A 27834-nucleotide genomic window follows, 5' to 3' on the forward strand; every position below is an offset into this window, starting at 1 on the left:
ATGCCCTTAGGGACATTATGAGACTGTTTGTCATTAGATTGTGTTGGGTGCCAGGGCACTGTAGGGACAGGGAAAGGATGGTAAAACCACCCCTGTGGCCAAAACTTGATATGGGTGCTACCAAAATACTTATAGGACTGGAAAGACGCAGTCTAAGGGTTCTGATAGGGTTTCTAACCGGACACTGCTCAGTTAGAACCTTTGTCAGTAAGTGGGACAGTAGTATACCGGACTATTGCAGGTTATGCGAAGATGAGGAGGAAGTAGAGACGATCGAGCATATTATCTGCCAATGTCCTAGGATACAAAACCTCAGGCTGAAATGGCTAGGGAATAGGTTCCATGGCGAACTGGGGGAAATTGCGGGACTTAACCCTCGCAACCTACTAGGTTTTGTCAAGGGAATTAGTCACTTCTTTGACTGGGCTTTATAGGGGGACATAGATTTTCTTTATTATATATGATTATTTATTTATCTGTATTTAATTATCTATTCATATATCCTCTTTACCTATTTTCTTTCATTCTTGTATTGTTGTAGCGTTTTTTGTCTTCTCTGTTTTGAATCTTCACTTTTCGAAGGGAATCACAATGGACCTTATGGTTTCCGAGTGGATATACACCGTTTACCTAAACCATAAATAACGCTGGCAATAACCATATTGAGTCAGTCTATGGTAAAACGGTGTTGAGTAAAGTTAATAAAGTCAAGTGTGCTTTTGTGTGTTGAAGAAGAATATACCGCCTTACAGTTTACGGTATATGTTGTGTAGTTTTATTAAAGTGTTTGTGTATAAAACTGTGTAAACAAAAAGTTGATATAATTTTAAACTTTTTTGACGCTTTTATTTGCAAAAAATAATCCGGGTTATTTCAAAAGGAAATAAACAAACGTTTTAAAAGGTAAAATGTAACAATATTTTTTTTTTTTATTTTTCTGCATAAGCAAGAAATTACGACACCCATTTAGAAAAAAGCGAAACAAATCTTCCTCTCTAACCCACTTAAAATCATTTCGTGGACCAATAATACTCTAAAACAATTTTAAAATAATTTTCCCCTAAAACAGCTTTAAACTACTGAATTTCGACCCATTTTGAAAAGACTGCAGATTTTTTTAATGTATTGTACTGTACTGGTAGGGAACTAAGGCCCCTTTCAAAAATATGGTTTTTATTTTTCTCGTATTCAATACTTTAATACGCATCGATTGAGAGGTATTCCTACATGTAATTCTTTAAAAGGCAGTTCCTTGGAACACTCTAACATATATGTGTACATATTTAAATCAGCGAAAGGCAGAGAGTAAAAAAATTGTTCTTTGAGTGGTACAGGGGTGTTAGATGTGACGATTTTTTTTTGTAAATTTAGCTAAATTACGATTGACGATTTTTGATACAAAATCCCCCTATTTTGACGATTTGTTTAATATTTAATGAACATTTTATGGTAAATTAATTAATTACATTATTAAAATTTTGTTTTTAACAAAATATAACAGGAGAATAATAAAAAAGTATAGAGTATTAATGCGCAAAAATTAAAAGGATTTATTTTAATAAAAATTTAGCTACTTGCACCATACATACATACATGTGTATGTATGTATGTATGTATGTATGTATGTATGTATGTATGTATGTATGTATGTATGTATGTATGTATGTATGTATGTATGTATGTATGTATGTATGTATGTATGTATGTATGTATGTATGTATGAATTTAATTATTTAGTTTAAAATTCCTCAGAATTATACTGTGAAGTATAGCCAATATCGTTTACACACCTCCATATAAAACTCTTGAACGCTAGGGAAAAGTTATTTGTATATTATGTTAATGTACAGATACAATTAGTCATAAAGAAGTTCTGGATATTTTTAAATTTCTCTATGAATTTTATACTTTGGTCCTAGCACCATTTAATATCGCCATCAGAATGTCACTTTAACTTTCATAATAGACTTACAAATTGTTTGAATACATTTCTAGCAAAAGTAGTAAAATAAGAGATAAATGAAAAATATTCTCAAAAAGTAAACGAACGAAAAACCAAAAAAATTTCGTTTCATTGTCATTACATACACTCCCGCTCACTTAAATAGGTTCACTATTTTGTTTACATTCAAATTAATGTGTTGCAAAAAATAATGGACTAATTGGTTATATTAAAATTTAAATTAGTAGCATAATGTCTTATGTGTCACTAGATAGATAAACATTAGTGCAATACTTAATAACCGATTTTTAACAAAATTTTTTCTATTACAACAATATTTTTTTGGCTCATTTGAATAGGTTCATCATCTTTAATTTACAAAAACAACAACAAAATGCATTTTTCAATAAACTTTTTTATTTTTATAAATATTTTTACATGGTTTTAGAAAAGATTGAGTAAGAAACATATCCGCCGTTACTTGAGATAACTTCGAAAATTCGAGGTGATAAAGAGTTATTAAGGTTCTTAAGTAATGACAAGGAAATTTCGGTCCAAGCCTTTTTAGTTCCTTCAATTTAGGCTTCTTTTGTGTTATACTGTCTACCCGACCTATACACTTTACGAGAAAGAATATCCGAAACATTTTCAATAATAAATAAGTGAGAAGATTATGTAGGCTATTCCAAAATTTTTACATTCTGGCATCGAATCCATCCATTTACAGCCCTGGCGGTATGGATCGGGGCATTATATTTTTGAAATATCCACGGCAAGGGTTCAAAGATATCCGAAAATGTGAAAAAAGCTGTTTCCAGTATGGCATTATAATTATTACAATTCCTACTAGATGAAAGAAATTGAAGCTCACATGTTTCATAATACGAAATTGACCCCCCCCCCCCCCAATACATCCAACATCCTCCACAGCTTTGCAGAAAATAATTATTATATCGATCTGGATCTTCTAAATTAAACTTTTTTTTCATCCGAACGAACAAGATGTTGATATTGCTTTTTATAACCATGTGTTCATGTGCAAACTGAAGAGGGTTTTTCATTATGAGTGGCAATCGGAAAGGCTTTTATTAATTTTTTAATATTGTTAAAGCCTTGTCCCTTCTTACAATAAGTTTTACTGCAGCTAGGCTTGCTATAACACCCACTTTTTATTAAATTTTTGCTGCAGAATCACTTGACAGAATAATGTAAAATTTATCTAAACATTGAAAAAATGTTGATCCAAAAAATATTTTTCTATAAATAAAAAATTTTTTGTTGATTAAATTACAGAATTACAGCACACTTGATTTTTTTTATATTTAAATTTTCTGTTCTCATATACAATGTTAATCACAAGTATATTAAGATGTATTGCAAAAAAATTTTATTAAAAATTTAAACTTCATATCCAGATTTTATATACAAGTAAATCAAATTATAAGTAACACAAAGTAAAGCACACAACATTGGTTACAATTCCTAGTACTCTGAAAATTTTCTGTGGGGTTTTTTAACAACAAAAATATTTTTTATTTTAAGAAAAAATTTAACAGAAATTCAAAAGTAATTTGATGAGAAAAAATAATATTACAAGTCTAAGTCAGAGGAGCTCAAGATTGCCATTTAATAGCACGCGTGATAGGGTAAGAAAATTCTGCTGAGTCGATACACATACACTATAGGTTTAATTCTTCTTCTTTTTATAATGAGCAATATCAGTTGGTTTGCTCTCAACTTGAAAAACAAATTCAAATCAGTTGCTGATCAGCACTTGTCGAAGCAACGTCTGTGGCTGGCGTTTTTAAAATACACACAGAAATACAACAACAAAATTTTGAGAAAGCCGAATTAATGTAGGAGAACATGAGAGAACAGTTGATAGTTTTTTATATATAGACTTTGATATACGCTGGCTGTCAAAATCCATAATAAATATTTGACAGTTAGCATATACTTTATAGTTTGTAGTCATTTTATTAGTATACCTTTATTTTGAATTGAATTCTGTTCTCTGCTGCTTTACCAACACAAATAAAACTATGGTAGTCTATGGTAGTATGTGTTTGAGCACCTCTGGTCTAAGTGCGAGCTTTAACGGGGCTTGTTATAATTTGATGAACTACACAGTGTTTTGTTTCAAAATTTACATTATTCTGAGAAAGCAGTTGTGGATATTGTTGTAATAATGAATGAAAACGATGCTCAATTGAAATATAGCACGTGCGATCGAAAACAGTTTGCTATATATTCAGCAATTAAATATTTTCGGTACTTTTTAGAAGGAAGGCCATTCAAAAAGTTTACTGATCATAAACCATTAATTTTTGCATTTGAACAGAACTTAAATAAAGCCACTCCAAGACAATGTCCTCATTTAGATTATACTGCATAATTTTCTACGGATATAGATCATATCTCAGGTGTTGAGAACATAGTAGCAGACTTCTTAAAATTTTAACATACCTTCAACGAAAATATTTAATTGATGGTAATACACTGCTTAAAACACCTGGTTTTACATCAAATAAAGAACAAATTCAAATTGAAATAGTTTCTGGTGAATCACCTCGGGGTCACCAAATTGTATTTTATATATCAATTTTTTTTATTAAAGCTTTTTTAACAACAAAAATATTTTTTATTTTAAGAAAAAATTTAACAGAAATTCAAAAGTAATTTGATTAGAAGAAATAATATTAAATGTTTAAAGTAAAAGTGCTACACTAGAATGTTTTTTGACAAACCTACCAATAAATCCATTAAGACTACCTTCCTGCTAAACGAGAAAATTCCTACCAAGGAAAAGCCCAAAATGGCAGCGCTTGATCGGAATTTATACTACACTTCATCAGTTGCATTAATTCCAAACTCTAAATAAATGTATATTTTAACGTAATTAGTTGTGACGATTTTTTTATTATTATGAACAATTAGCAACTTTTTCATATGAAACTAATTATTTTATTATATTTTTTATTTAAGAAACAAATTGATAAGGCATGGAGTTGTAACTCACCAACTTTTTAATGAGAAGCGTAGTGATCGCTTAATCGTAACAACATTGTTAACGCTACCTCGTTTTTTTCCGGCATATCGTAGTATACTAATAAGTATGGTGGAAAAATTATTTATAATGTTGAAAGAAAAGCCAGACTTTTCCATGCCCTTAGTCGAAGCAAGAGTACATTTCCCATCGTTTGAGAGGCAAAAGACATTTAAAAAAGCCATGTTAACTCATATATTCCGAAAAATTTTCGAAACACGAGTATGTTAGAAAAATTAATCTAAGGCCTCTCCACAAACAATTTAATGCTTTTGAAGTTAATATAACTTGTGGACCATAGGATTATGTTATATTGTGATTGATATGATATTCCATGTGAAAGCGGACAGCAGTCTGATTTACCATCTCCGATTTTAATGAAACTTACCACACATATAACATAAATATATAATATCGAGGGACTATATTCAATAGCCTCTATCTGTCATTTTCATGAAAATAACATATCCAGCAAACTACCCCGCATCAGTGATATTAATTTCAAAGAAAAACATTATTTTTTGGCAATTTTATAACAATTTTTACATTTCTCTATCTTAAAAAAGAATGCAAAACTAAGATAGATAGAGATCTTATCCAAAAATTGCTTCAAACTGTATTATTTTGGATAATTTTCTGTTGCAAAACAAATGTTTTTTACTAATTTGGACATGCTGAACACAAATTCGCCAAAATATTAATAACCGGTTTAATAGTTTTCGAGATATCACTCATTATGATGCTAATTTGAATAATTTTATTGTTGTGTTTAACCATATAACATTGATTTTGACCAAAACATTATAATCTGTTGCTTTTTCAATAATATGGTTTCTATTACTTCATTATATTGCAAAAAAGATAATATTTATTGATATTAAATCAAATAAAAAATTTATATTTCTATAAAAAACTCTCTATCTGAAGGTTGTCAAAATTTTTTTGTATAAATTTATGAATAATTTTGCAAATAATGCAAAATTTTAAATTCCTTTTATATAACGATTTAGAATATGGTCGTAAAAATATATTGTAGAAGAAAAAATTCAAAAATCTTCACGAACTAGCGAAATAAACATTTTTTTTGCTCTCTTGAAAACTTGTAATATTTTAGATAGAGACTATTAAATATAGTCCCTCGATATGTTCCACATAACAATGACTTTTCGAATGGAAACTCATTCCAATGTAAAAATATCACGACTTGAAAATTGAAAAATATGTTAAAAATTCCTAAAAGTACACATAATTGCTCATAACTCTAAAACTACTTAAAGTCCAACGTAATTTTTGATTTCATATAAAATCGTTTAAATAGAATATTTTACTTCCAAAAGGTTAATGGTCAATTTTTATAGTGTATATTTCAATGTCAAATAGGTCAGACAGCACTGTGTTAAAAATTATAAAAATACATGGTATGAGGATACTTATACTCTCTTCTACATTCTAGTGAAAACTTTTCGATAGAGACTCGTGTAGTTCAGGAGTTATTAACCAAAACGTAATTTAAAGCAAGTTTTTTATACAAAATCACATGAAAAATTAAACAAACAGAAAAAATACACTTAGTATCAATTTCAATTTATATGGTAAATTACATTGTATCTCATAAACCACTGGTCCTATTCAAATGAAATGTACAAGAAAATTATTGAGGATGATCAGGCCTTACTGAAAGTATCGTTTGTGATCACAATATTGAAATAAAAGGTGGAAAACAGCGTGTTAGAAGTGAATTCTTCGATTTCAAAAATTATTATGAAGCATCTAGCATCTATAAATGAGATCAAATTTAACCGATCATAAACTTTTCGTAATCTATACAATACACTAGAGCTAGATCAATATTTCAATACTTATTAAATTCAAGGGTTTAAGATATATAATTTTAATAAAGTTGTGGACAAAAGTTAAACAATTATACTAATATAATTTTTCAATTTTATTTATAACTTAGTACTACCATTAAGTTTTATAATACCCGTAATGTATACTATAAAAAATTCAAATTCAGCCAAATCGGTCCTTATTTGCAGATTTGTGAAGCTTTAAAATATTTTTTATAATCGAAGTACTCTTATTTAACACCACGTATCTCACCTTGTATTTTAACAGGGTGTTAACAAAGTAAATTTTCAGTAAGGCTAAATCGTCCTTAATAATTTTCCTGTACATTTTTTATTGGTCCTGCAGTTTAAGAGATAAATAGCATTTTCCATATAAATTGAAATTGATTCCACTTTGTATTTTTATACCCTTCACCTTCGTGAGAAGGGTATATATACGTTAGTCATTCCGTTTGTAATTTCTATAATATAGTTTTCCGACCCTTAAAGTATATATATTCTCGATCCTTATAGTCTATCTGTCTGTCTGTATCTTTGTTGAAATCAGTTTTTAGAGGACCCCCAGATATCGGCGAGATCCGAATGTTTCTGTTAGACATGCTTTCAGGAAGATCGCTATTTAAAATCAGCAAAATCGGTTCATAAATAACGGAGATATGAGCAAAAATCCGAGACAACCTCTGAAAATTTCATCAAAAATTGAGATTTTTTATTCATGCTCAGACAGAAATCGCAACAAACAAAAAACAAAACACATAACCATACGGTAAATATTGTTAATATTGCACCCAGCAAAAAAGTGTGGAAAAAGATGTATTATTTTCCTCACAACTAGTAACCCGAAGTGCTTCAAATTCGGGTGAAAAACCTATGAATTTTACATTAGCGTGTCATGGGAGGGATGTTGTTCATTTTTGACGACTTTGGACTACATCTAATCTTATTTTTAAAAGCAGTAAAAATCCAATGTTTGGATGTCAAAAATAAACCGCATTTTTTCAGTGACATTTATATAAATTTCATTGGTTTTTAATCCGAATTTGATGTACTTCGAATATGTTATTTGTAGTGACTTTTCTATAACTCTTTCCTCACTTTTAACTGGGTTTTCATTTGTAAGGAAATATTTGGTTTATAAAAGCGAAAAATATGTGATCGTATTTTTAGATGTGATTAAGATGTTGTTTGTAATTTATTACATCAATTATTTTTTGCTGCGTACTTGTTTATAAAAGCAAAGCAGAGCAAGAGTAGCAGAGCGAGAGCAGTACTAATGTATTGTTATTCGCTAGAAACATGAAATTAAGTATATGGAGCCTGGCTTAAGTTAGAACCCATAAAAGGGGACTTTTTGGTACTTTTTCGATTTTTACAACTTTTTTGTTCTATGAATGGTACACTCTTTGGTTTTTATGCATATACGCAACAATCTGATTGATCGAAAAACTGTATTTTTTGTAATAATTTTTTGTACTGGCTATTCTATTTAACACATCATGGTGAAGGGTATATAAGATTCGGCACAGCCGAATATAGATCGCTTACTTGTTATCTGTTTGTTTAATTTTCATACGATTTTGTATAAAAAAACTTGCTTTAAATTACGTTTTGGTTAATAACTCCTGAATTACACGAGTCTCCATCGAAAAATTTTACTAAAATATAGAACAGTGTTAGGTATCCGCATACCATGTCTTTTTATAATTTTCAATACGAGGCTGTCTGACATATTTGACATTGAACAATAAACTATGAAAATTTACCCTTAACCTTTTAGAAGCAAAATATTTTATTTGCACGATTTTAGAGACAATATCTTTGGCTTTAAAACGAAATAAAAAATTATCCTGTACTTAATGAATTTCAAAGTTATGGGCAATTATATGTATACACTTTTACACAATTTTAACATATTTTTAAATTTTCAAAGCGCGATATTTTTGGTCTGGAACGGGATTCCAATCAAAAAGTCATTGATTTGAGGAACACCTTTAAACCATAATATGTGTTGGAAATTTCATTAAAATCGGAGATGATAAATCCGAAAATAGCTGTTTTCTGTTCGTTTTGATATGGATTCTCGCCTCTTCTAAAAGTTTTTGGATCAGTAATAATATTGAAGTATTTATTTTGTTAAAATTCCAACTCCTTCAAATGCATATCTGCGGCCAAAAACACTAGTTTTGGGCGACATTTTTTAAAGACAAAAAACTGCAGAACATTGCTCTAAAAAAGCATAAGAGCAAGAGAAATAGCTCAACTTAAAAAAAGCTTGATTTTATCAATGCCCTTAAAAAATAGTGTTTAAATTTTTTTATTTATTGTAATATGTTTAGTAGTTATGATGATAATAGTAATTTAATGATTTCACATCTAACAAAGGGTTTTTCATCATCGCCTCTGAATTTAATAAAACTCCACCAAATGAATTTTTTATATACAGTTAATCACAAAAATAAGTATACAGAAATACTGACGATTGGTTTTATTTAAAAAAACATATTATTTTTTCAAAAAACAAGAAAGTAACACATTTATTTATTAAAAACAATTATGATAATTATTATTCACTACTTTTTTTCTTTATATTTTGGTTCTTTGAATTCTCATTTAAGCTAAAGTTAAAAAGGTGCAAAATTTACGTCACAAAAGTAAGTATACAGATAATTTCAGTATATATTTGGTTTAATGATATTAACAAAATTTATGAAAATTTTACTTGTATTAATATAATTACTTTTTAATAAAATATTTTTTACACAATAACTTGGAAAAAATCTACTTTTAGTTCCGAAATCTTGAAATTTGGGCCGATTGGCTCCGGAATTAATTAGTAGAACAGTTTTTTCTCATTTCTACGATTTTTTTCCACTTTAGACCCCGGATTTTGGATCTGGTGGTCATTGAACCCTCCAAATGATGCATTGGAAATAGAATTTTTAACTTTTGAAAAGAGTTGTTATTTCGAAATTAATGTTATATGCATGGATTTGGCCATTTTGAACACAGTACGTTCTTAAAAACCTGAAATTTAACTCCGATTTCTTAAGACTTACAACATAAACTTTAAAATTTGGATAATTCTATATATTTTCTTTAATTTAAACAGGTTTTCCAAATACTCCGATTTCCAAAGCATACAATAATGCTACCAATCATATCTTGATATACTCGATGCAATAAGCATGTTTTATGGATCGGACATTTTATTTGTTCTAGCAACAAATTAAGATATATCCGTGTTCAAAATTGTTCAATTCGTATTCATACCACCAATTGAGCCTGATTTAATATAAAAATCTTACTATTTTGGACAATAATCATTTTCAGAACCGATATGTAGTGTAAGTTATTGACATGGTCACCATTTGACGATTATTGGTAGTATTTAGGAGTGTGTAATGGATGACTGGAACCAAAAAAATTGTTTTAATTAATGGATACTAGTGCAAATATTATTAATATCGCATTTTAAGATATAAATTTTAGGAAATCGCCGTTAAATATCGAATATGAACGCTATACTATGTTAAAAACGGCAATGTTCCGCAATGGATTGTAATTATTGTAAAGAAACAATTAATTTAAAAGTTAAAATATCGTCTTCCAATGCATCATAATGAACAAACGAGGGATATTATTGAATACCCGATCCAAAACTCCGGGGGTTTAAATAGTCAGATGTTCTTAAATAGGAAAAAATGCTCCTATAAATAATATTCAGATCAATTACCAAAAATTTAAATTTTTCGGAACAAAAAGTGAATTTTTTCCATGTTATAGTGTACAGAATATTTTATTATAAAATAATTACATTCAAACAGGTAAAATTTTCATGAATTTTGTTAATATCATTAAGCCAAATACATATTGAAATTATCTGTATACTTACTTTTGTGACGTAAATTTTGCACCTATTTAACTACATCTTAAATGAGAACTCAAGTAACCAAAATAACCCGGAAAAAAGTAGTGAATAATAATTATCATAATTGTTTTTAATAAATAAATGTGTTACTTTTTTGATTTTTGAAAAAATAATATCCTTTTTTAAATAAAACCAATTGTCAGTATTTCTGTACACTTATTCTTGAGATTAACTGTATGTGTAACTTGTATAATGACAAATTTTTGGACTTATAACTTTCGTGTTTTTTTATAATATAGCGTTCTAAAGCTTAAAATCAGAAAATTTAATGGAACTTCACATTTAAAGGGTTAATGATCGAATTATTGCTTGTGTGCATTTTTGGTTTTTGCAGCAGATTCATTTGCACATCTGTTGCAGAAGTTGAAATTAAAAAAGAATATTAGGGTATTGTGATTACTGATATAAAAGCTTTCTGAAAAGGTATGAAACATACATTTTGTATCGATCGCATTTATGGTTCACGAGGAATTGTAACTTCAAAAAGGATTATTTTTTAATGGACTCGCCTTACAAATAAAAATACAAACGATTTTTCGCTTATTTACTTAGTCCTTGCCATACTATGATGTCTTCCCGAATCCTAATAAGAAAAAGAATCAAGCAAACAGTCGAATGGTCGCTATAGTCAAATTAAGACATCCCGAAAAATCTATTGATGATATATTCGAAAATATTGAAAATGAACAAGACAAAATTGAGGAAAATACAGGTACAGAAAATTGATTAAAATCTATTGCCAATCTTACTTCACTAATATTTTATTTACAGATGGGGATTTTCATAACGAAAAACATTCTTATATTGATATGCCGTTACGAGAAGAATTCTATCGCTGTGTATCTCGTTTTGGAAATCGTGGATGCAGTCAGACTGAAATTTATCGCCATTTGTCAATTAATCATTTATCTTTGAGACAGCTAATTAAAAAAATGACAGCGGAAGGTTTAATAAAATCATATTGTGTTGATATTGGACGCCAAAGAACTAACATGTAAGTGGTTTCAAATTTTTTACTATTAACCTTAATAATGTTCTTAAAATTAACAGAGATGGGGGTAGTGCACTAAATATTTAGTTAAATCAATATTTCACTAGCACTAAATATTATTTCAAAAAATATATTTTTCACTAATTTTCATCAGCTTATATTTTTAGCACTAATATTTTTTAGTGATAATTTCATTTTTTTAACTATAACTCAATTGAGTGATAGTGTAGGAAAAAGCACTACACTCAAATAGTTAAAAATTTGAACAGTCACTAACAAAAGGCTGTAATTTTTCTTTGTAATTTTCTTTGCACTAATTTTTTAAATGAAAATTAAAGAATTTGTAAGACAATAAATGAATAAATTTTTTTAAAAGATACATCTATTAAAATGGAAAATACAGATTTTGATAGCGATGACACTATAATGGACCCTACATAAGCAGTTACTCCAAAAACGTGTCATGCTTTAAAAAGAAATGAAACACCTGAATTCCAAAACTGTTCTAGTAGAACGATTATTTTCTTTTAACGGAATGGTGGACTTTCCTCGGAGAAATAAACTAAAAGGTCGGTTATGTATCTCGATTGCCACTTTAGCTGCGTTGCCAGTTGCCAAAATGATGTGTCTACTGGATGTTTTTATTAAGCAATAGCTTGGAAACTTTGTAAATAATGAACGTTTAATTCATTGACTTGAATGAATTCATGACTTGAATCATTTCTAGACTGACCTATTAACTTAAACTTTAAGGGTCAATCTTTAGGTGAAAGATTAGCGATTAAATTAAAATTAATCCTCGAAAGATGTTTTACTCAATTTGTTAATTTTGTTTGCAAGTTTAAGCGTCCAATGGAGGTGGTTTAATCTTAAGCACGAAATGCAAAAGTGTAAACAGCTGATGCAAAAAATTAATAAAATTTTTATAAATATAAACATTAAAATGTTCTATTTATTGATTAGTATTAATTATGGACACTTCAAAATACATTTTTTTGTTTTTAATTTAAGTTTTCATTAATTTTCATATTAAATTTACAATTGTCTTCTTCTTTTTATAAAATATGCATTGTTTTGATAACAAACAGTGAAGTTTTCTGTTGTTTTGTATGGCAACACTGCGAAGTTTAATCTTGTACTCAAAAACATCAAAGGGAATTAACATAAGATTAAATTTATTTTTAGATTAACTAATCTGATTATTAATTGGCATTTGATTACCATCTCAAAAACCCGGTCTAAATTTAGTGAAACATTTCTCCGTTGAAAAAAATAGTGCAGAAATATTTTTTGAACTAATAATTTAGTGTAGAAACAAATATTTCACTAGGCTGTAAAAACAAATATTTTAACTATTTTTAAAATATTTTTAGTTAAAAATTTTAAATATCACTATCACTATTGTTGAGTGAGGCTTATATTTTTCAATTCATCACTAAACTTAAATAAAAGTAGTGAATAATTTTGAACTACCACTAATTATTAGTGGTAGTTAAAAATTAGGCAATATAATTCTGATTAGTATAAACAACTAGCTATAACCAGTTGCTATTCTAAAACAATGTAAATAAAAACGTCGCTTTATGATTTTTATGATTCTAGCTCAAATATTTTTCCAGATACACGAATTTTTCTATACACTTCAGGCCAACTATTGGAAGTTTTCCAAACGTTAATTTGGATTTTAAGTAACCTATTAAAAATCTAAATAATTTAATAGTATCCCAGATACCTATACGAATTTTTGTTTTTAATTCATATGATAGGTTTCAAGCGCCTTTAATGAAAGTCCGCCTACTTTCCCCAAAACATTCATCCATTTGTATTTAAATTCTTTGTGCGAAAATTTGAAAATTTTAGCTCTTATAGTTTCCCGATAAAGGAAATTTTGTATTTAATTCTAATGGGAGATTCCATAGACCGCGAAATTACCACACAAATCTTCACATTGATGTCAAAGTTGTTCGTGCAAAATTTGAGGATTTTCGCTTTAATAGATATACGATTTTTTTTTAATTCATGTGGGAGGTTCCAAGCCCCCTAATTAAAGTCCGATTTTCATATGGACGCTAGAGTTCTTCGGGCAAATTTTGAAGATTCTAGCTCTAATAGTTTTCTAAATATTCCGCTAAATTATCACCGAAATGTTCACAACGATATCAGAGTCGTTCGTGCAAAATTTGATAATTCTCGCTTTAATAGTTTCATAGATTTACAATTTTTTGTATTTAATTCATATGGGAAACTCCAAGTCCTCTAATTAAAGTCCGCCAATTTTCCTTCAAAATGTTCACATGAACGGTAGTGTCATTCTCGCAAAATTTGAAGATCATAGCTCTAATAGTTTCCAAAATAAACGACTTTTTGTATTTAATTCATTTGTGAGGTGCCACGTCCCTATTGCTAGTCCGCCCATTTTTTTTCATAAATACTCATATTGACACTATAGTGGTTCCGACAAAATTTAAGAACTCTGTTTTTTTTTTCTCAGATATACTAATTTAAGATTTTCTTTATTTGGGAGGTGCAACGCCCGCTATAGCTAGGCCAACCATACTATCCCCATATATTTATGTGAATGTCAAAGATGACCAAACTAAAGACTCTAACTGTTGCACTTTCTGAGATATGTGACTTTTAATATTTATTTTGTATGTGGGCGTGGCACCTCGCCCACATGAAATTTCGAAATAAAGAGTAGCCTAAGTTCTTCCAGACATACAGGAAGACACTGTGAAAATGTCAGAAAATCGGTCCAGCCGTATATCGATTTGGATGAAATTTGCACCATGGTTAGTACTATTGGTCAAGAACTGCTTCAGATAGATATTTCTTTATTGTTTCAAAAATAAATTCCCTTTTTATGCCCTTCACCTTCGTGAGAAGGATATATGTATGTATATAAGTTTGTCATTCCGTTTGTAATTTCCAATATATAATTTTCCGACCCTATAAAGTATATATATTCTGAATCCTTATAGATAGCCATGTCTGTCGGTCCGTCTGTCGGTCCGTCTGTGTGTCTGTTGAAATCAGTTTTCTGAAGACCTCAGATATCTTCGGGATCCAAATCTTCAATAATTCTGTCAGACATGCTTTCGAGAAGTTTACTATTTAAAATCAGCAAAATCCCACCATAAATAACGGAGAAATAAGCAAAAACCCGAGACAATCTGTGAAAATTTCATAAAAAAGTACAATTTTTTGCATGCTTTGATAAATAAGCAACAACAACACTGCTTATTGGAAAAAGATTTATGTGTGGATGTATGTTGGTTTCATTGCGTTGTGTATTTTGTTTTTTTTTGTGTATTTTGTTTGGTATGGTTGGATGCAGTTGGTTTAACTGCGTTTTGTATTTTGTTTTGTTTCTTTTGTGTATTTTGTTTGGTATGGTTGGATACTGTTGGTTTCATTGCGTTATGTATTTTGTTTCGTATGTATGGATGTTTGTTGGTTTCATTGCGTTATGTATTTTGTTTCGAATGTTTGGATGTCTGTTGATTTCATTGCGTTGTGTATTTTGTTTCTGTTTTCTTGTGTATTTTGTTTCGCATGTTCGGATGTTTTTTTGTGTTTTATTTCGTTTAGAGTTCCTGTTGTTCTTATGTTTTGCTATTGCTAAAGTAATGATTGAGTTGGGAAAATTAAATAAATTTAAATTTTATAGGTTAGGTTAGGTTGATAGGAGGATGTATAGTACATCAAATCAGAAGAAATACACCTAGACCACTATCGGGCCTGTTGTACGCTCCTTTTCATGAAAAAAAAAAAAAAAATAAAAAAATTGTTCACTGTTCAGAAGCATAATACCATTAATTCGGCCTCTGAATGACAGTTGCCAATTAACCCGTTTCTACGACACATTCGTAATTCGTTTTGACAGTTCATCGCCATGTTGTTTTTTTTTTTCATTCATTATTTTGTAATTTTTTGGAATATTTGTGTGTGTGTATGATACAAAAATACGTTTATTACATTATTTCAACAGTTTAAGTTGTATATTTTCTATTCATTGGCAATTTTTTGTAATTTTATTTTTATATTTGTCTCCAACCAATGAAAATAATCAGCTGATTATGATAAATACTCGATAAAAATTATAGATGACACTCATTCATTCGTAATTCGTACATAATTCAGTTCGAATTACGTACAGCTTGTGTAATTCGCAGCTGAAGTTTTGTATGGCGAATCATGTCATTCAGTACGTAATTGGGGGTTGAATGATGAATGAGAACGGGAATTACGAATAATTGCACCATGTAAACGGAGTATAAGCTAGAATTGGTCTAATTACACTTTTGTAAAACCAATTAGTCATAGTAGAACTAATTTCATGCCTATAGTTCTCCTTCACATAGCCTAGCACCGATGTGCCTTGTTGATCCTATTCTCTATGTTGTGTGTCCTTTTTAATTTCCGGTCGAGAATTACACCTAAGTACTTAACTTTGTCTGTTACCGGTATCTTCTTGCCCAGGAAGCAAGGTTCAATTAGGTAATTACAATTTCCGTGTTAGCCTCCTCTTCCTCCAATATCGGTTCATCTATGTTATTCGATATACCGGGTGGGGAATGAGGGTCCATTAGGAGTTCCAATGTCTTCAATGGGTCATTCCACGGTGACGGTCGTTTCATTTGTACACATTTGAACTGTTATAATTTCGAAATGAAAACAGAACTTAATACAGTTTAAGCATATTCCAAATAGTAGATATTAAAAAAAAAAAAATTCTCAACCATTTTTATGCAATAAGGGATTTTAGTCCCGTGGCGGTTGCTATTAGTACTTTTACCAAATGTACGACTTTGTTAAGAAATCTCAAAATTTAGCTAAACCAGATATTTTTGTCGCAAATTAAATATCTATATAGATAGCAAACAAATCATCATATTTAATAATGCTAAGTGTTTTGTTGATATTTTATTCTTTATATTTTATTTTTATAAGAGAATTTTGTGTTGGTTGCTACAAATTTTGTGACGGTCATTACGAGTACGAATTGAATAAACTTTTTAATATTTTTTTAGTCTACTATATATTTGTAAACATTTAGCAACAGGTTGCCTTTATAAAAAATGTATTTATATGTGCTCAATCTTAATACTGCCCTATTTAATAATTTTTTAAGATTTTATTTTTAGTCTCATTTTTTTGACAATTTTTATAATTCGTTTTCTGAATCTTCGTACACAACTCTATCTTTGACCAGAAGAGATTTTTGTATCTTTAACTGCCTGTAAGAGCATACGACATTTGATTTCCTACTAAGTAGCTGAAATAGTGCTGTTTTTGTAGTTGAGATAAAGACTATTTTTCCATCGGTTAAGTAACTCTTGCTCATGGTTTTTAATGTCCATTTGGTCATTTGCAGAGAGGTATTCATAACAGACCCTAGCTGTGTTGAGAAAAGCTCCCCCAGACTATTGCCCTCCAGAGTTTACCTTCCACAGTTGCCCCCAAGCCATCGACCGCTCCCTTTCCATGGATAGTGGCAAAAGCTCGCTCAATTTTAACTCCCCAGTCCACTTGTTTTTAAATTGCGCTGCGCATCCGTCTGAAAAAATCGTAATTTTTATTTAGACTTTAGGTGGTCATCAATGATAGTTTTTAAAAACAACCACACTTATATGTTATTATGTAATAAATCGTTACTTATTATCACAAAGCTGTTCACAGTTTGACATTTCTGCAGCACGTAAACAAAGTAGTTTTAGGGTGTCGCCAAAATGCACTTTGTATCTCATCTTGCGACATTATAGTAAAGTTTCTCCAAGTCCATTCTAAACTTTTCATGATAAATGGAAGGCATTGTGGACATCTTTCAATGAGAAACGCACAAGACACATTATAACCCCAAATACGCGGTTGATGCAGTAATAACAAGACACTGAGTGCTAAGCAAATATGCAAGTCGGCTTGGCCTACCCTTCAATAAGTACAATCGCAGTTGCAGGGAAAAGGAAGAAACTGTATTCCATCTTCTCTGTGAATCTCCTGCTCTAGCCGATAAGAGAAACTGTATTTTTTTGGCAGTTACTTCCAAGAAAAAAAAAAACAGTTTCTCTTAGCGGCTAGAGCAGGACATTCACAGAGAAGATGGAAGACAGTTTGGTAGTTTGCATACCATAGGACTACTAAACAGATCATATACTCCATAGGCAGAGGAATAGTTAAGTATTAAATTAATAAGATTCATTCATACTTCGTAGATTTAATTAAATATAAGAAAATATCAACCATTCCGCTATTTTGTGAAAAAATGTTCAGCTACTGAGATAACTCAAACGCTTTCCACAGACGTTGGCTTTAGAAATTCATTCATGTCAAAATGTTTGGTTCAATTTGTACTTGCTTCAAGTTAAGCTTTTACGTTGATTGATAGTTTTTAATTAGGGATTTCGCTAGGGAAAATCGCAAATTTTTCCAAAATATGTAACAAATACGTTACTTAAAATTTAACGTTTTCCAAGGAATGATTAAAAAAATTTCCCGGGAAATCCCGACAAACTTTTCCCGAGAATTCCCGGATGGGATTTCCCGAACCCCAAACTCTAACTACAATGCAGTTATTTTGTTATAAAAATTATAAATTGTGATGGTCATTACACAATCAAAACGCCCTTTATTTTGAACAGAAACCTATTTGATGTTATGAAAACTGTTAATATTTATTGCTTAATCATATATTGTTACTTACGACAGGTCAATTTAAAATAAAAGTCCCTACAGCTTATCTAATATTTACACAAAATCAGTAGCAAATTATTTTCAAATTTTATGACTAATAAAAAGCTGTATAATTTAAATTTTTCTACAAGAAATACACACGTGTCGTAGCTTTAAGAACAAACTAAATTTTACCGTCCATCAAAGTGATAGACGTACAAAAATGGATTGCTATTACAATAATTTTTTTAAACTACTTCATTGACTTTGAAACTCTTATAGTTTGAAGAAAAATATAACGAAAATTGGTAAAAATGTTTAAAAAATTATTCTGAATTATGTTAGTTGGGAACATATGTGCCAATTATTTATACCATTTCTTGGTAACGATTACCGTGGAATGGCCCGTATATGAAATTTTATAAATTTAATATTTTTTAAATACACTATGGCGAAGGGTATATAAGATTCGGCAAAGGCGAATATAGACTTCTTGTTTTCTTTTTTGCTCAAAGGCTTTATAGTCCCATAATTGGATGCGAGTGGGATATCTATCAAAGAAATAATTTTTTAACTCAAGAATAAGATTTTTTTTCAATATTTGGGACTTCGTTTCCCCCTATTTTCAAAATGGACCATATAATTTAAAAACTTTGTGGTTACTTAGTGGGATATCTATAAAAAATATTTTAAATTAAAAAGAACATTTTTTGAGTTAAAATACTATTCTTTTTACAAAAGTCCCTTGAAACCCACTAAGTAAACACAAAGCTCTTAAAGAAAATGGTTAAAGCTTTCTTGTGAGCAAAAAAAAAAAAAAAAACGGTGCCATTGAGTTAAATTTTTTGGAGTTAAAATTTTTTTTGATAGATATCCCACTCGCATCCCATTATGGGACTATAAAGCTCTTGAATAGTACACACCTTGGTGCATCCAATTTGCAAGCTAAAGAGCTGAAATTTGGACAGGAGGTTGGTCTCCCACCAAATAGATAGGGATTTTTGGAAATTCGAATGTTTAGGAGGCAAAAAAGGGTATAAACGGGTAAATTCGGTAACCTCATATCTCCTAAACTATAAAAGATACAAAAAGAGTTTAAAGCTTATCGATGTTCATTTAAAAAATAAGCGGACAGGTGTCTGGTACTTTTTTCAAATTCGGCCCCTTTAGGGAATAAACGGGTAAAAACTGTATTTTGGTACTTTTTTAGCACCCCATGCATCTTTTAAACCAGAGAACATTCAAGAAATATTTTCGACTCCTTCATAACTTGATGAAAAAATAAAAATATGAATTTAGTACTTTTTATACCCTACACCACTATAGTGGGGAGGGTATTATGCGTTTGTGCTGATGTTTGTAACACCCAAAAATATTGGTCCTACACCCACCTTAAAGTATACCAATCGATTCAGAATCACTTCCTGAGTCGATTAAGCTATGTCCGTCTGTCCGTCCGTCCGTCCGTCCGTCTGTCTGTCTGTCTGTGTGTCCATGTAAACCTTGTGCGCACTCTACAGGTCGCAATTTTTGAGATAATTTGATGAAATTTGGAACATGCACTTCTCTTGGTCCAAGGACGAACGCTATTGAAAATGGTTGAAATCGGTCCATTATTTCACCTAGCCCCCATACAACCGGACCCCCCGAATAGGGCTTTTGACCTCATAATTATGTTAAATGATCTGCTATCTCTACAAAAATTGGAAAAGTTTAGTTTTATATATGTCTTAATAATTCTAGTGATTTTCGTAAAGATCGGGCATTATTTGACCCTAGCCCCCATACAAAGTCCCCCTCAGAAAATGACTTGAATGTCCACAATTCACTTATAAACAGTAGTATCACGATGAAATTTGGCACAAATGAGTTTTATATAAACATAATTCCCAACAATAAATTTTATAGGGATCGGACCAAGTTTTACTCTAGCCCCCATATAAGCGGACCTTCCGATTTGGGCCTTTTAGCTCATAACTTTGTCAAATATACTACTATCTCTCCAAAAATCGGCACAACTAAGTTGGATATAATTATAAATAACACTGTCGATTTTTATAATGATCGGGCATTATTTGACCCTATCCCCTATACAAAATCCCCTTCAGGAAATGACTTGAATGTCCACAATTCACTTATAAACACTAGTATCAATATGAAATTTACCGCAAATAGATTTTATATAAACATTTTATATAAAATGTCGACATTAAATTTTATTAGGATCGGACCAATTTTTGCCCTAGCCCCCATACAACCGGACCTACCGATTAGGGCCTCTTAGCTCATGACTACTTATAAATATACTACTATCTTCCCAAAAATTGGCACAACTAAGTTTGATATGTAATTATAAATAACACTGTCATTTTTCGCCATGATCGGAAATAAAAAGTAGCCTATTGCCAGACATACGAATGTGCTGTGAAAATTTGAAGAAAATCGGTTTAGCCGTTTAGTAGTATATAACGTTCAAACATACAAACATATAAACACACAAACATATAAACATACAAACAAACACACATTCATTTTTATATATGTATATAGATAATTCCCAATAATACATTTTATAAGGATCGGCTCAATTTCTGCCTTAGCCTCCATACATCCGGACCTTCCGATTTCGGTCGTTTATCTTTTAACTACGTCTAATATACTACTATCTATCCAAAAGTCGGCACAATGTGTTGATGTTTGTAGCACTCAAAAATATTTGTCCTTATTAAGCTATGTCCGTCTTTGTGACCGTGTAAAACTTGTGTGCACGCAACAGATCGCAATTTTGAATATAATTTGTTAAAATGTGTCACATACTATTCTCTTGATCCACTGACGATGGCTGTTGAAAATGATTAAGATCGGTCTTCTATTTTTCCTAGTCAGCATACAACCGAACATGAACAGACATTATTTGGAACCTATATAAGATTAACAGAAATGCGTAATTATTAAAATTAATCACATTTAATATTCGCAATTGGTGTAGGGTATCATATGGTCGGCCACGCCCGACTATAATTTCTTACTTGTTGGATATTCGAACGTTTAAGGGTTGAAAATTGTACCTATTTTTGGTACTTTTATACCCTACATCACTTTAGTGGGGAGGGTATATTGGGTTTGTGCTGATGTTTGTAACGCAATATTGGTTCTATACCCACCTTAAAGTATACCAATCGGCTTAGAACCATTTTCTGAGTCGATTTAGCTATGTTCGTCCGTCTGTCCGTCCATGTAAACCTTGTAATCAAACTACAGGTCGCAATTTTGAAGATAATTCAATGAAATTTGGTACATGATCTTCTATGGTACGGGAGACGAAGCCTATTGAAAATGGTTAACAACTGAACGCGACGAATAGGGATTTCAAGTTCATAATTATGTTTAAAATAATCGTATCTCGACAAAAAGCTCCAAAACCAAGTTCTATACTAGCCTTAATGACTCTCATGAATTTTATAATTATAGGGTCTCATTTGACCATAGCCCCTATACAAAGTCCCCTTCAAAATTTGACTTAAATGTCCAAATTTTATTCAACAATAAATGGCTTAAGTATATCTGAGACAAGGTGCAATTCAAATTAAATGCTTTATTATGAAAACTAAATATGGTCCGCCTCGCCCGACTATAATTTCATACTTGTTAACTTATACAAATGAATACATAATAACGGGCTCCCAATACGATGTTGCAACTTTTTGGAATAGAATTTTTATTTCGTTAATTGGGAGGAAAAAAGTACCAAAAGGGGTAAAAACGGGAAATTTGCTTTTATTTAAACACAATGATCCATTTTATATAAAATTTTTAGATTTAGAAACACTTGGAACACTGGTAACAAGTGATATATTTTGGTACTTTTTCATTCTCCAACTGGTACTTTATGGGTTTTCTATGATATTGAAATCGAAATATGAAATTAATAATAAAGCGACTTTTCGGTACTTTTTCGTTCTACACAGGTACTTTTTTGAGTTTTCTTTAAAATTAAACCTAGAAACATGAGTAAATGAGAATCTATAAAAGGGGACTATTTGGTACTTTATCGTTCTTCAAAAGGAACTTTTTGAATTGTCTATAATATTAAACCTGGAAATATGAAATTCAGTATGTAGAGCCCGGATTAAGTGAGAACCTACAAAAGGGTACTTTTTGGTACTTTATGCTTTTCCAAAAGGTACATTTTGAGTTTTTGTATAATATTGAACCTAGAAACGCGAAATTAAGCATTTAGAGCCCGGATTAAGTGAGGACCTATAAAAGGGGACTTTTTCGTTCTTCAAAAGGTACTTTTTGAATTTTCTATTAAATTGAACCTAAAAACATGAAATTATGCACGAAGAGCCCGGAGTAAATGAGAATCTATAAAAGGGAACTTTTTGGTACTTTTTCGTTCTTTAAGTGGTACTTTTTGAGTTTTCTACCACTTAGAGCCTGGAGTAAATGAAAATCTATAAAAGGAGATTTTTTGGAACTTTATCGTACTTCGACTGGTAATTTTTGAGTTTTTATAAAATTAATCCTAGAAACATAAAAATAAACATGTAGAGCCCGGAGTAAATTATAATCTATATATGGGGACTTTTTAGTTCTTCAAGAGGTACTTTTTGAATTTTCTACAATATTGAACTTAGAAACATGAAATTAAATAAAAAAGATCTTTTGGTACTTTTTCGTACTCCATCTAGTACTTTTTGAGTTTTCTAAAATATTGAATATATAAACATAAAATTAAACTCGCAGTATCCTGATTAAACGAAAATTTAAAAAGGTTACTTTCTGTTACTTTTTTGTTCTTTTACTAGTACTTTTCGAATTTCTATAATATTGAACCTAAAAACATAAAATTGGACACGCAGCTTCCAGATTGTATAAAAATCTGTATACGAGAAATTTCTGGTTGAAAATCAAACATGCATCATCCTGATTTAATTAAAATCTATAAAAAGGCACTGTCTGGTACTTTTTCGTTCTTCAACTGTTTTTTTTTAAATTGTCTGTAATATTGAGACTAGAATCATAAAATTAAACTTATATAAAAGGGGAGTTTTGATATTGCAGATATATATATGTATATACATTTACAATAATAGTATTTATTTTATTCCATTACGATAAGGGTAGTGAAGTTGTGTAGCTAGTGTTATTATAATTTCTATAGAGAATTGAAGTTCCTTCATTTTGTTTGAAGAATATTTTTGCGTATCATTAGTTGTTTTCGAGCTATAGTACATTATTTTTCCATTGCACTAATATTTTTAAATCGTAATATATATTGTACTAATAACAAATTTTTCATAATTTTTACGTTATTCATGAGCAGTTAATATATATTTCTACATTGTTAAACGTTTCTCAAATGCGCTCTATAACCCATAGTGCAATGTATGTCTATCCATAATTCCAGATAGTATCACAGGTCATATTTATGATCAGATTTAGAAAAAAAATTGGTGGCCCACATATTTAGAATAATATTCCCGCCAATTTTTATTAAAATAAGACATTATCTTTAAATATTTTGTAACAATTTTTGAATTTTCAAAAGAGTAAAAACACTATGGTATACATTAATATAGGAAACAAATTAAAGTCGGTTGTCTATATTAGTCTGATTTCAATGAAATTTAGTGGAAATATTTTCCAGATTTTGTAGATTATGTCGACTATTTTTTTAAAATTTTATTCATAATTGTGAACTGTGACCCCATCCGTAATTTCCGATCGACGGACATTGCACTATGGGCCAGAAAGTGATACGGTGATAAGGGATGTAACAGAAATCAATTATGTACTTTTAGCTAATATTAGAATGGAAAAATGCTACATTATATGTATTGGAGTTGAAAATATTATGATTTGAAAACGTCACACAATGCTTCGTTACATGGACAAAAATACAAAAAAAGTTAATTGGAAAAGAAAAAAAGTTAAAGTTTCAGATTCGTAACTAAATAATTGTCATATATCCGTTAGAAGAATATGTGAATAAAAATTGTAAGGGAAAAACTTGCATTATTATGTTTAGGAAAATATTTGGCAAAAATGTATCTTTTAAGATATTCGATTAATTCTTTTTGTTTTTGATATGAAACTATATAAGCTATATTCAAGAGATTAAAATACATTTTATTTCTATGGATTTTTTTTAATTATAATGGAATATATCCAAAAAAAGATATCTCATTTTTTCTTGCTTTTCATTCTGAATATACCTTCTGATAGGTCCATTAAATATCAAAAAAGAAATTTACCACATTTTGATTATAACATACCTATATAAACTTAAATGGCTTTTTATACCCTACACCTCTATAGTGGGGAGGATATTATACGTTTGTGCTGATGTTTGTAACACACAAAAATATTGGTCCTACCCACCTTAAAGTATACCGATCGACTCAGAATCACTTTTTGAGTCTATTAAGACATGTCCGTCCGTCTGTCCGGCTGGCTGGCTGTCCATGTAAACCTTGTGTGCAAGATACAGGCCGAAATTTTCAAGATAATTTGATGAAATTTGGACCAAGCATGTTTTTTGGCACAAGGACGAAGCCTATTGAAAATAGTTGAAATCGGTCCATTATTTCACCTAGCCCCCATACAACCGTACCTCCCGATTTGGGCTTTTTATGAAATAATTACGTCAAATATACTATTATCTCTCTAAAAATTGCACAAATAAGTTTTATATAAGAATAAATGACGCTGCAGATTTTCGTAATGATCGGCCCTTATTTGACCCTAGCCCCCATACAAACCCCCTTCAAAAAATTTCTTAAACGTCTAAAATTTACTTGTAACCATTTGTATCGCAATGAAACTCAACATAACTAACTATTATTTAAAAATATATCCTTTTCCCAAATTTAATGACGATCGGCCCATGTTTGACCTATACTCCTATATAAAGCCTCATTTAGAAAATTTGTTTTTTTTATCAATAAATTGCTTAAATACATGTTTAAGGTAAAATTCAACATAAAAGTTTCTTTGTGAAAAATAAAAATTTTTAAAATATACTCATGGTATAGGGTATTATATGGTCGGTCATGTCCGACTATACTTTCCTACTTGTTTTAAATTTGAAATGAATTACTTCTCATGAATTGCTATATTTCGCTTGTTTTTCAATATTTAAAACTTTTTGTTATTATTTATCATCATCATCATCATCATCATCATCATATATATAAATACGCAAAGCCAAAACGATTGGGAACATTTTCCGGCTCTATTACTTGACCGATTTTCTTGATTCTTTTTTTGATGAATGCAGATTCTCGAGCCTCACTGCAGAATCTATATATGATCAAAATTGGTGCAGTATTTTCGGAAATATAAGCGTTTAAAGTTTCTACCAATACACAATCACACAAACATGTGCTTGAATTAAAAAATAGAAAACAAAATAAGTAAGCAAAACAACAACACTGTTTTTTCATAAAAGAGAGGAGAGTGTAAAAACATGTTACTTCTCTGTTGATGGTTTATTTTTGTATTTTGCAAATTGCAATGATATTTTTTGTTGTTGTTTTTAATAAGATTTTTGTAAACTAATATGTATACAGACGGGCTTGGGCAAAGCGAAAATATGATTTTATTGTTTTTTTTTTTTAAGTGTAAAGTGATAAATTGTGAATGTAATAATGATATGTTATTATATTAATGATGTTATTATATTATTGATTTTAAAGATTTTAATGATGAACAAAAACAAAGCCTGTTAAAATATATGTAAGTAGGGTAGTTTAGTTGGTCATGTCGGTATATGATACACCGTAATAAATGAATCAGTATATCACTAATACGTAGGTTTAGCACAGTGAGGATTTGATGATATTCTTCTTTTTCGGGTTATTCTTACCAATTAGGAAAAAGGCGGTTATAGAAATAGTAGTGTAAAGTGAAAACTGTAGTTTGTGTAGGCGATGGTTATTATATGTTTTATAAAAATAGCAAAATGTTGAAACGGGACAAATACAAATCATGTCTTCTAGGTTGATGGCTGCCCCTACTTAAGGTAGTATTAGAGTAAAATATATGTCGTCTAATACCATCTTTAGCAATTTATCGTTTATTATTCTTTTACTTGCAATTAAACTTACATATGTTAATATAAGGCTGGAATTTATAGTTTATTAACGTTTTCTTTCAAACATTTCTTATGAAGTACTTAAATAATTACGAAAAATTAAATACATAATAACTAAATCATGGACAATCTTTTGAAGTAAAGAGGCGTTAAAGTCTTATTCTCCAGATACAAGAATCTATCCCTGTTGCAGAATCTCTCTTGCCTATGCACTTCTATGCGAAAGCTAATATAGAATGCCTATTAAAAGGTCTTCGCTTAAAGGCCTATAAGTAGTACATAGAATATCTACTATTAAATTCGATTAAAATACATTTAAATTTAAGCCAATAAGTAGTCAGCTGAAAGAAGTCTTTATTGAGTGTTATAAGGGAGAGTTTATAGAACATAAACCTGAAGGATGGACTTTTTATACTAAAGACAGTAAAATTTATTTATTTCTTATAGAGATAATATATACTATATATACCCCTGTTCGAAAATCCCATTCCGATCTGAAATGGAGTTATTTTGGTAAAGATATTTATTAAAACTTAAAAAAAAAACAATAATTTATATTTTTTTTTATATAATTCCACTTTTGATCGGAATAAAATCCTTTTACAGTCCTGAAAGCAATAATTGAAAAATTTAATTTTGAATAAAATTTTTTTATATCATAATTTGCAATGTACTTTTGAAGGACTACTTCAAGTCTACCTTCTGCGGAAATACATAGTTACAAAAGATGAGAACACAGAAGATATGTTGAATTTTGGTTATTAAAATCTATGTCCAGTTTTGAAAAAATGGTAATAGATTTGGATTCTGTGCGCTCTTGAGAATATTAATCTATTTTTGATTTTGTTATCTGTCAGCTAAAAAAACTAAAAACAAATTTGAATAGTTTAGTTGGTCATGTCAACAAATAATATTTTTTCGAATTCAATTGGTACAGCCCTATTGCAAATATTTTTAGGGGTTTGTACTTTTCTGATTCCTCTTAACAACAGTAAAGTAAAGAATTACAATTTCACTTCCAAATACCTATAAAAAATATATTATAAAACTAATTCTTGAGAATGACTTCTGGAGTAATGAATTTGGAATCAGATAAAAGAGACATTCCGCCTATAAATAATCTGTGTTAAAATCATCTCTTCTGTAGGTCTTTTCTTTTTTTTTGTTGGGATATAGAGATATAGGTTGAATATTATTACAAGTTACAAAGAAATAGTGCTGGGCAGGTTCGACATTGTTTACGACAAGGGGCATGAATGATTGCTGGAGGAATTGGCAGATTGTTAAACATAGGGAAATATCAT

At 30.0% G+C, this 27834-nt stretch overlaps 1 protein-coding gene across 2 annotated transcripts in view; it reads left to right on the forward strand.

The window, feature by feature from the left end:
• The window catches only part of LOC119616492 (general transcription factor 3C polypeptide 1), a 139318-nt gene that overhangs the window by 61982 nt on the left and 49502 nt on the right, over window positions 1–27834 (forward strand). Inside the window, exons 5-7 of one of the 2 annotated variants that reach the window (XM_037972851.1) lie at window positions 4928–5210; window positions 11319–11478; window positions 11538–11760. In XM_037972851.1, coding sequence (XP_037828779.1) covers window positions 4928–5210; window positions 11319–11478; window positions 11538–11760 — 666 coding nt within the window. The remainder of the gene's footprint in view (window positions 1–4927; window positions 5211–11318; window positions 11479–11537; window positions 11761–27834) is intronic. The other variant, XM_037972852.1, reaches the window with a different exon arrangement.

The sequence above is a fragment of the Lucilia sericata genome, unplaced genomic scaffold (assembly GCF_015586225.1).
Source record: "Lucilia sericata isolate MDLA Ls3-8-SP2 unplaced genomic scaffold, ASM1558622v1 Contig000076F_arrow, whole genome shotgun sequence".
Taxonomy (NCBI): Eukaryota; Metazoa; Arthropoda; class Insecta; order Diptera; family Calliphoridae; genus Lucilia; species Lucilia sericata.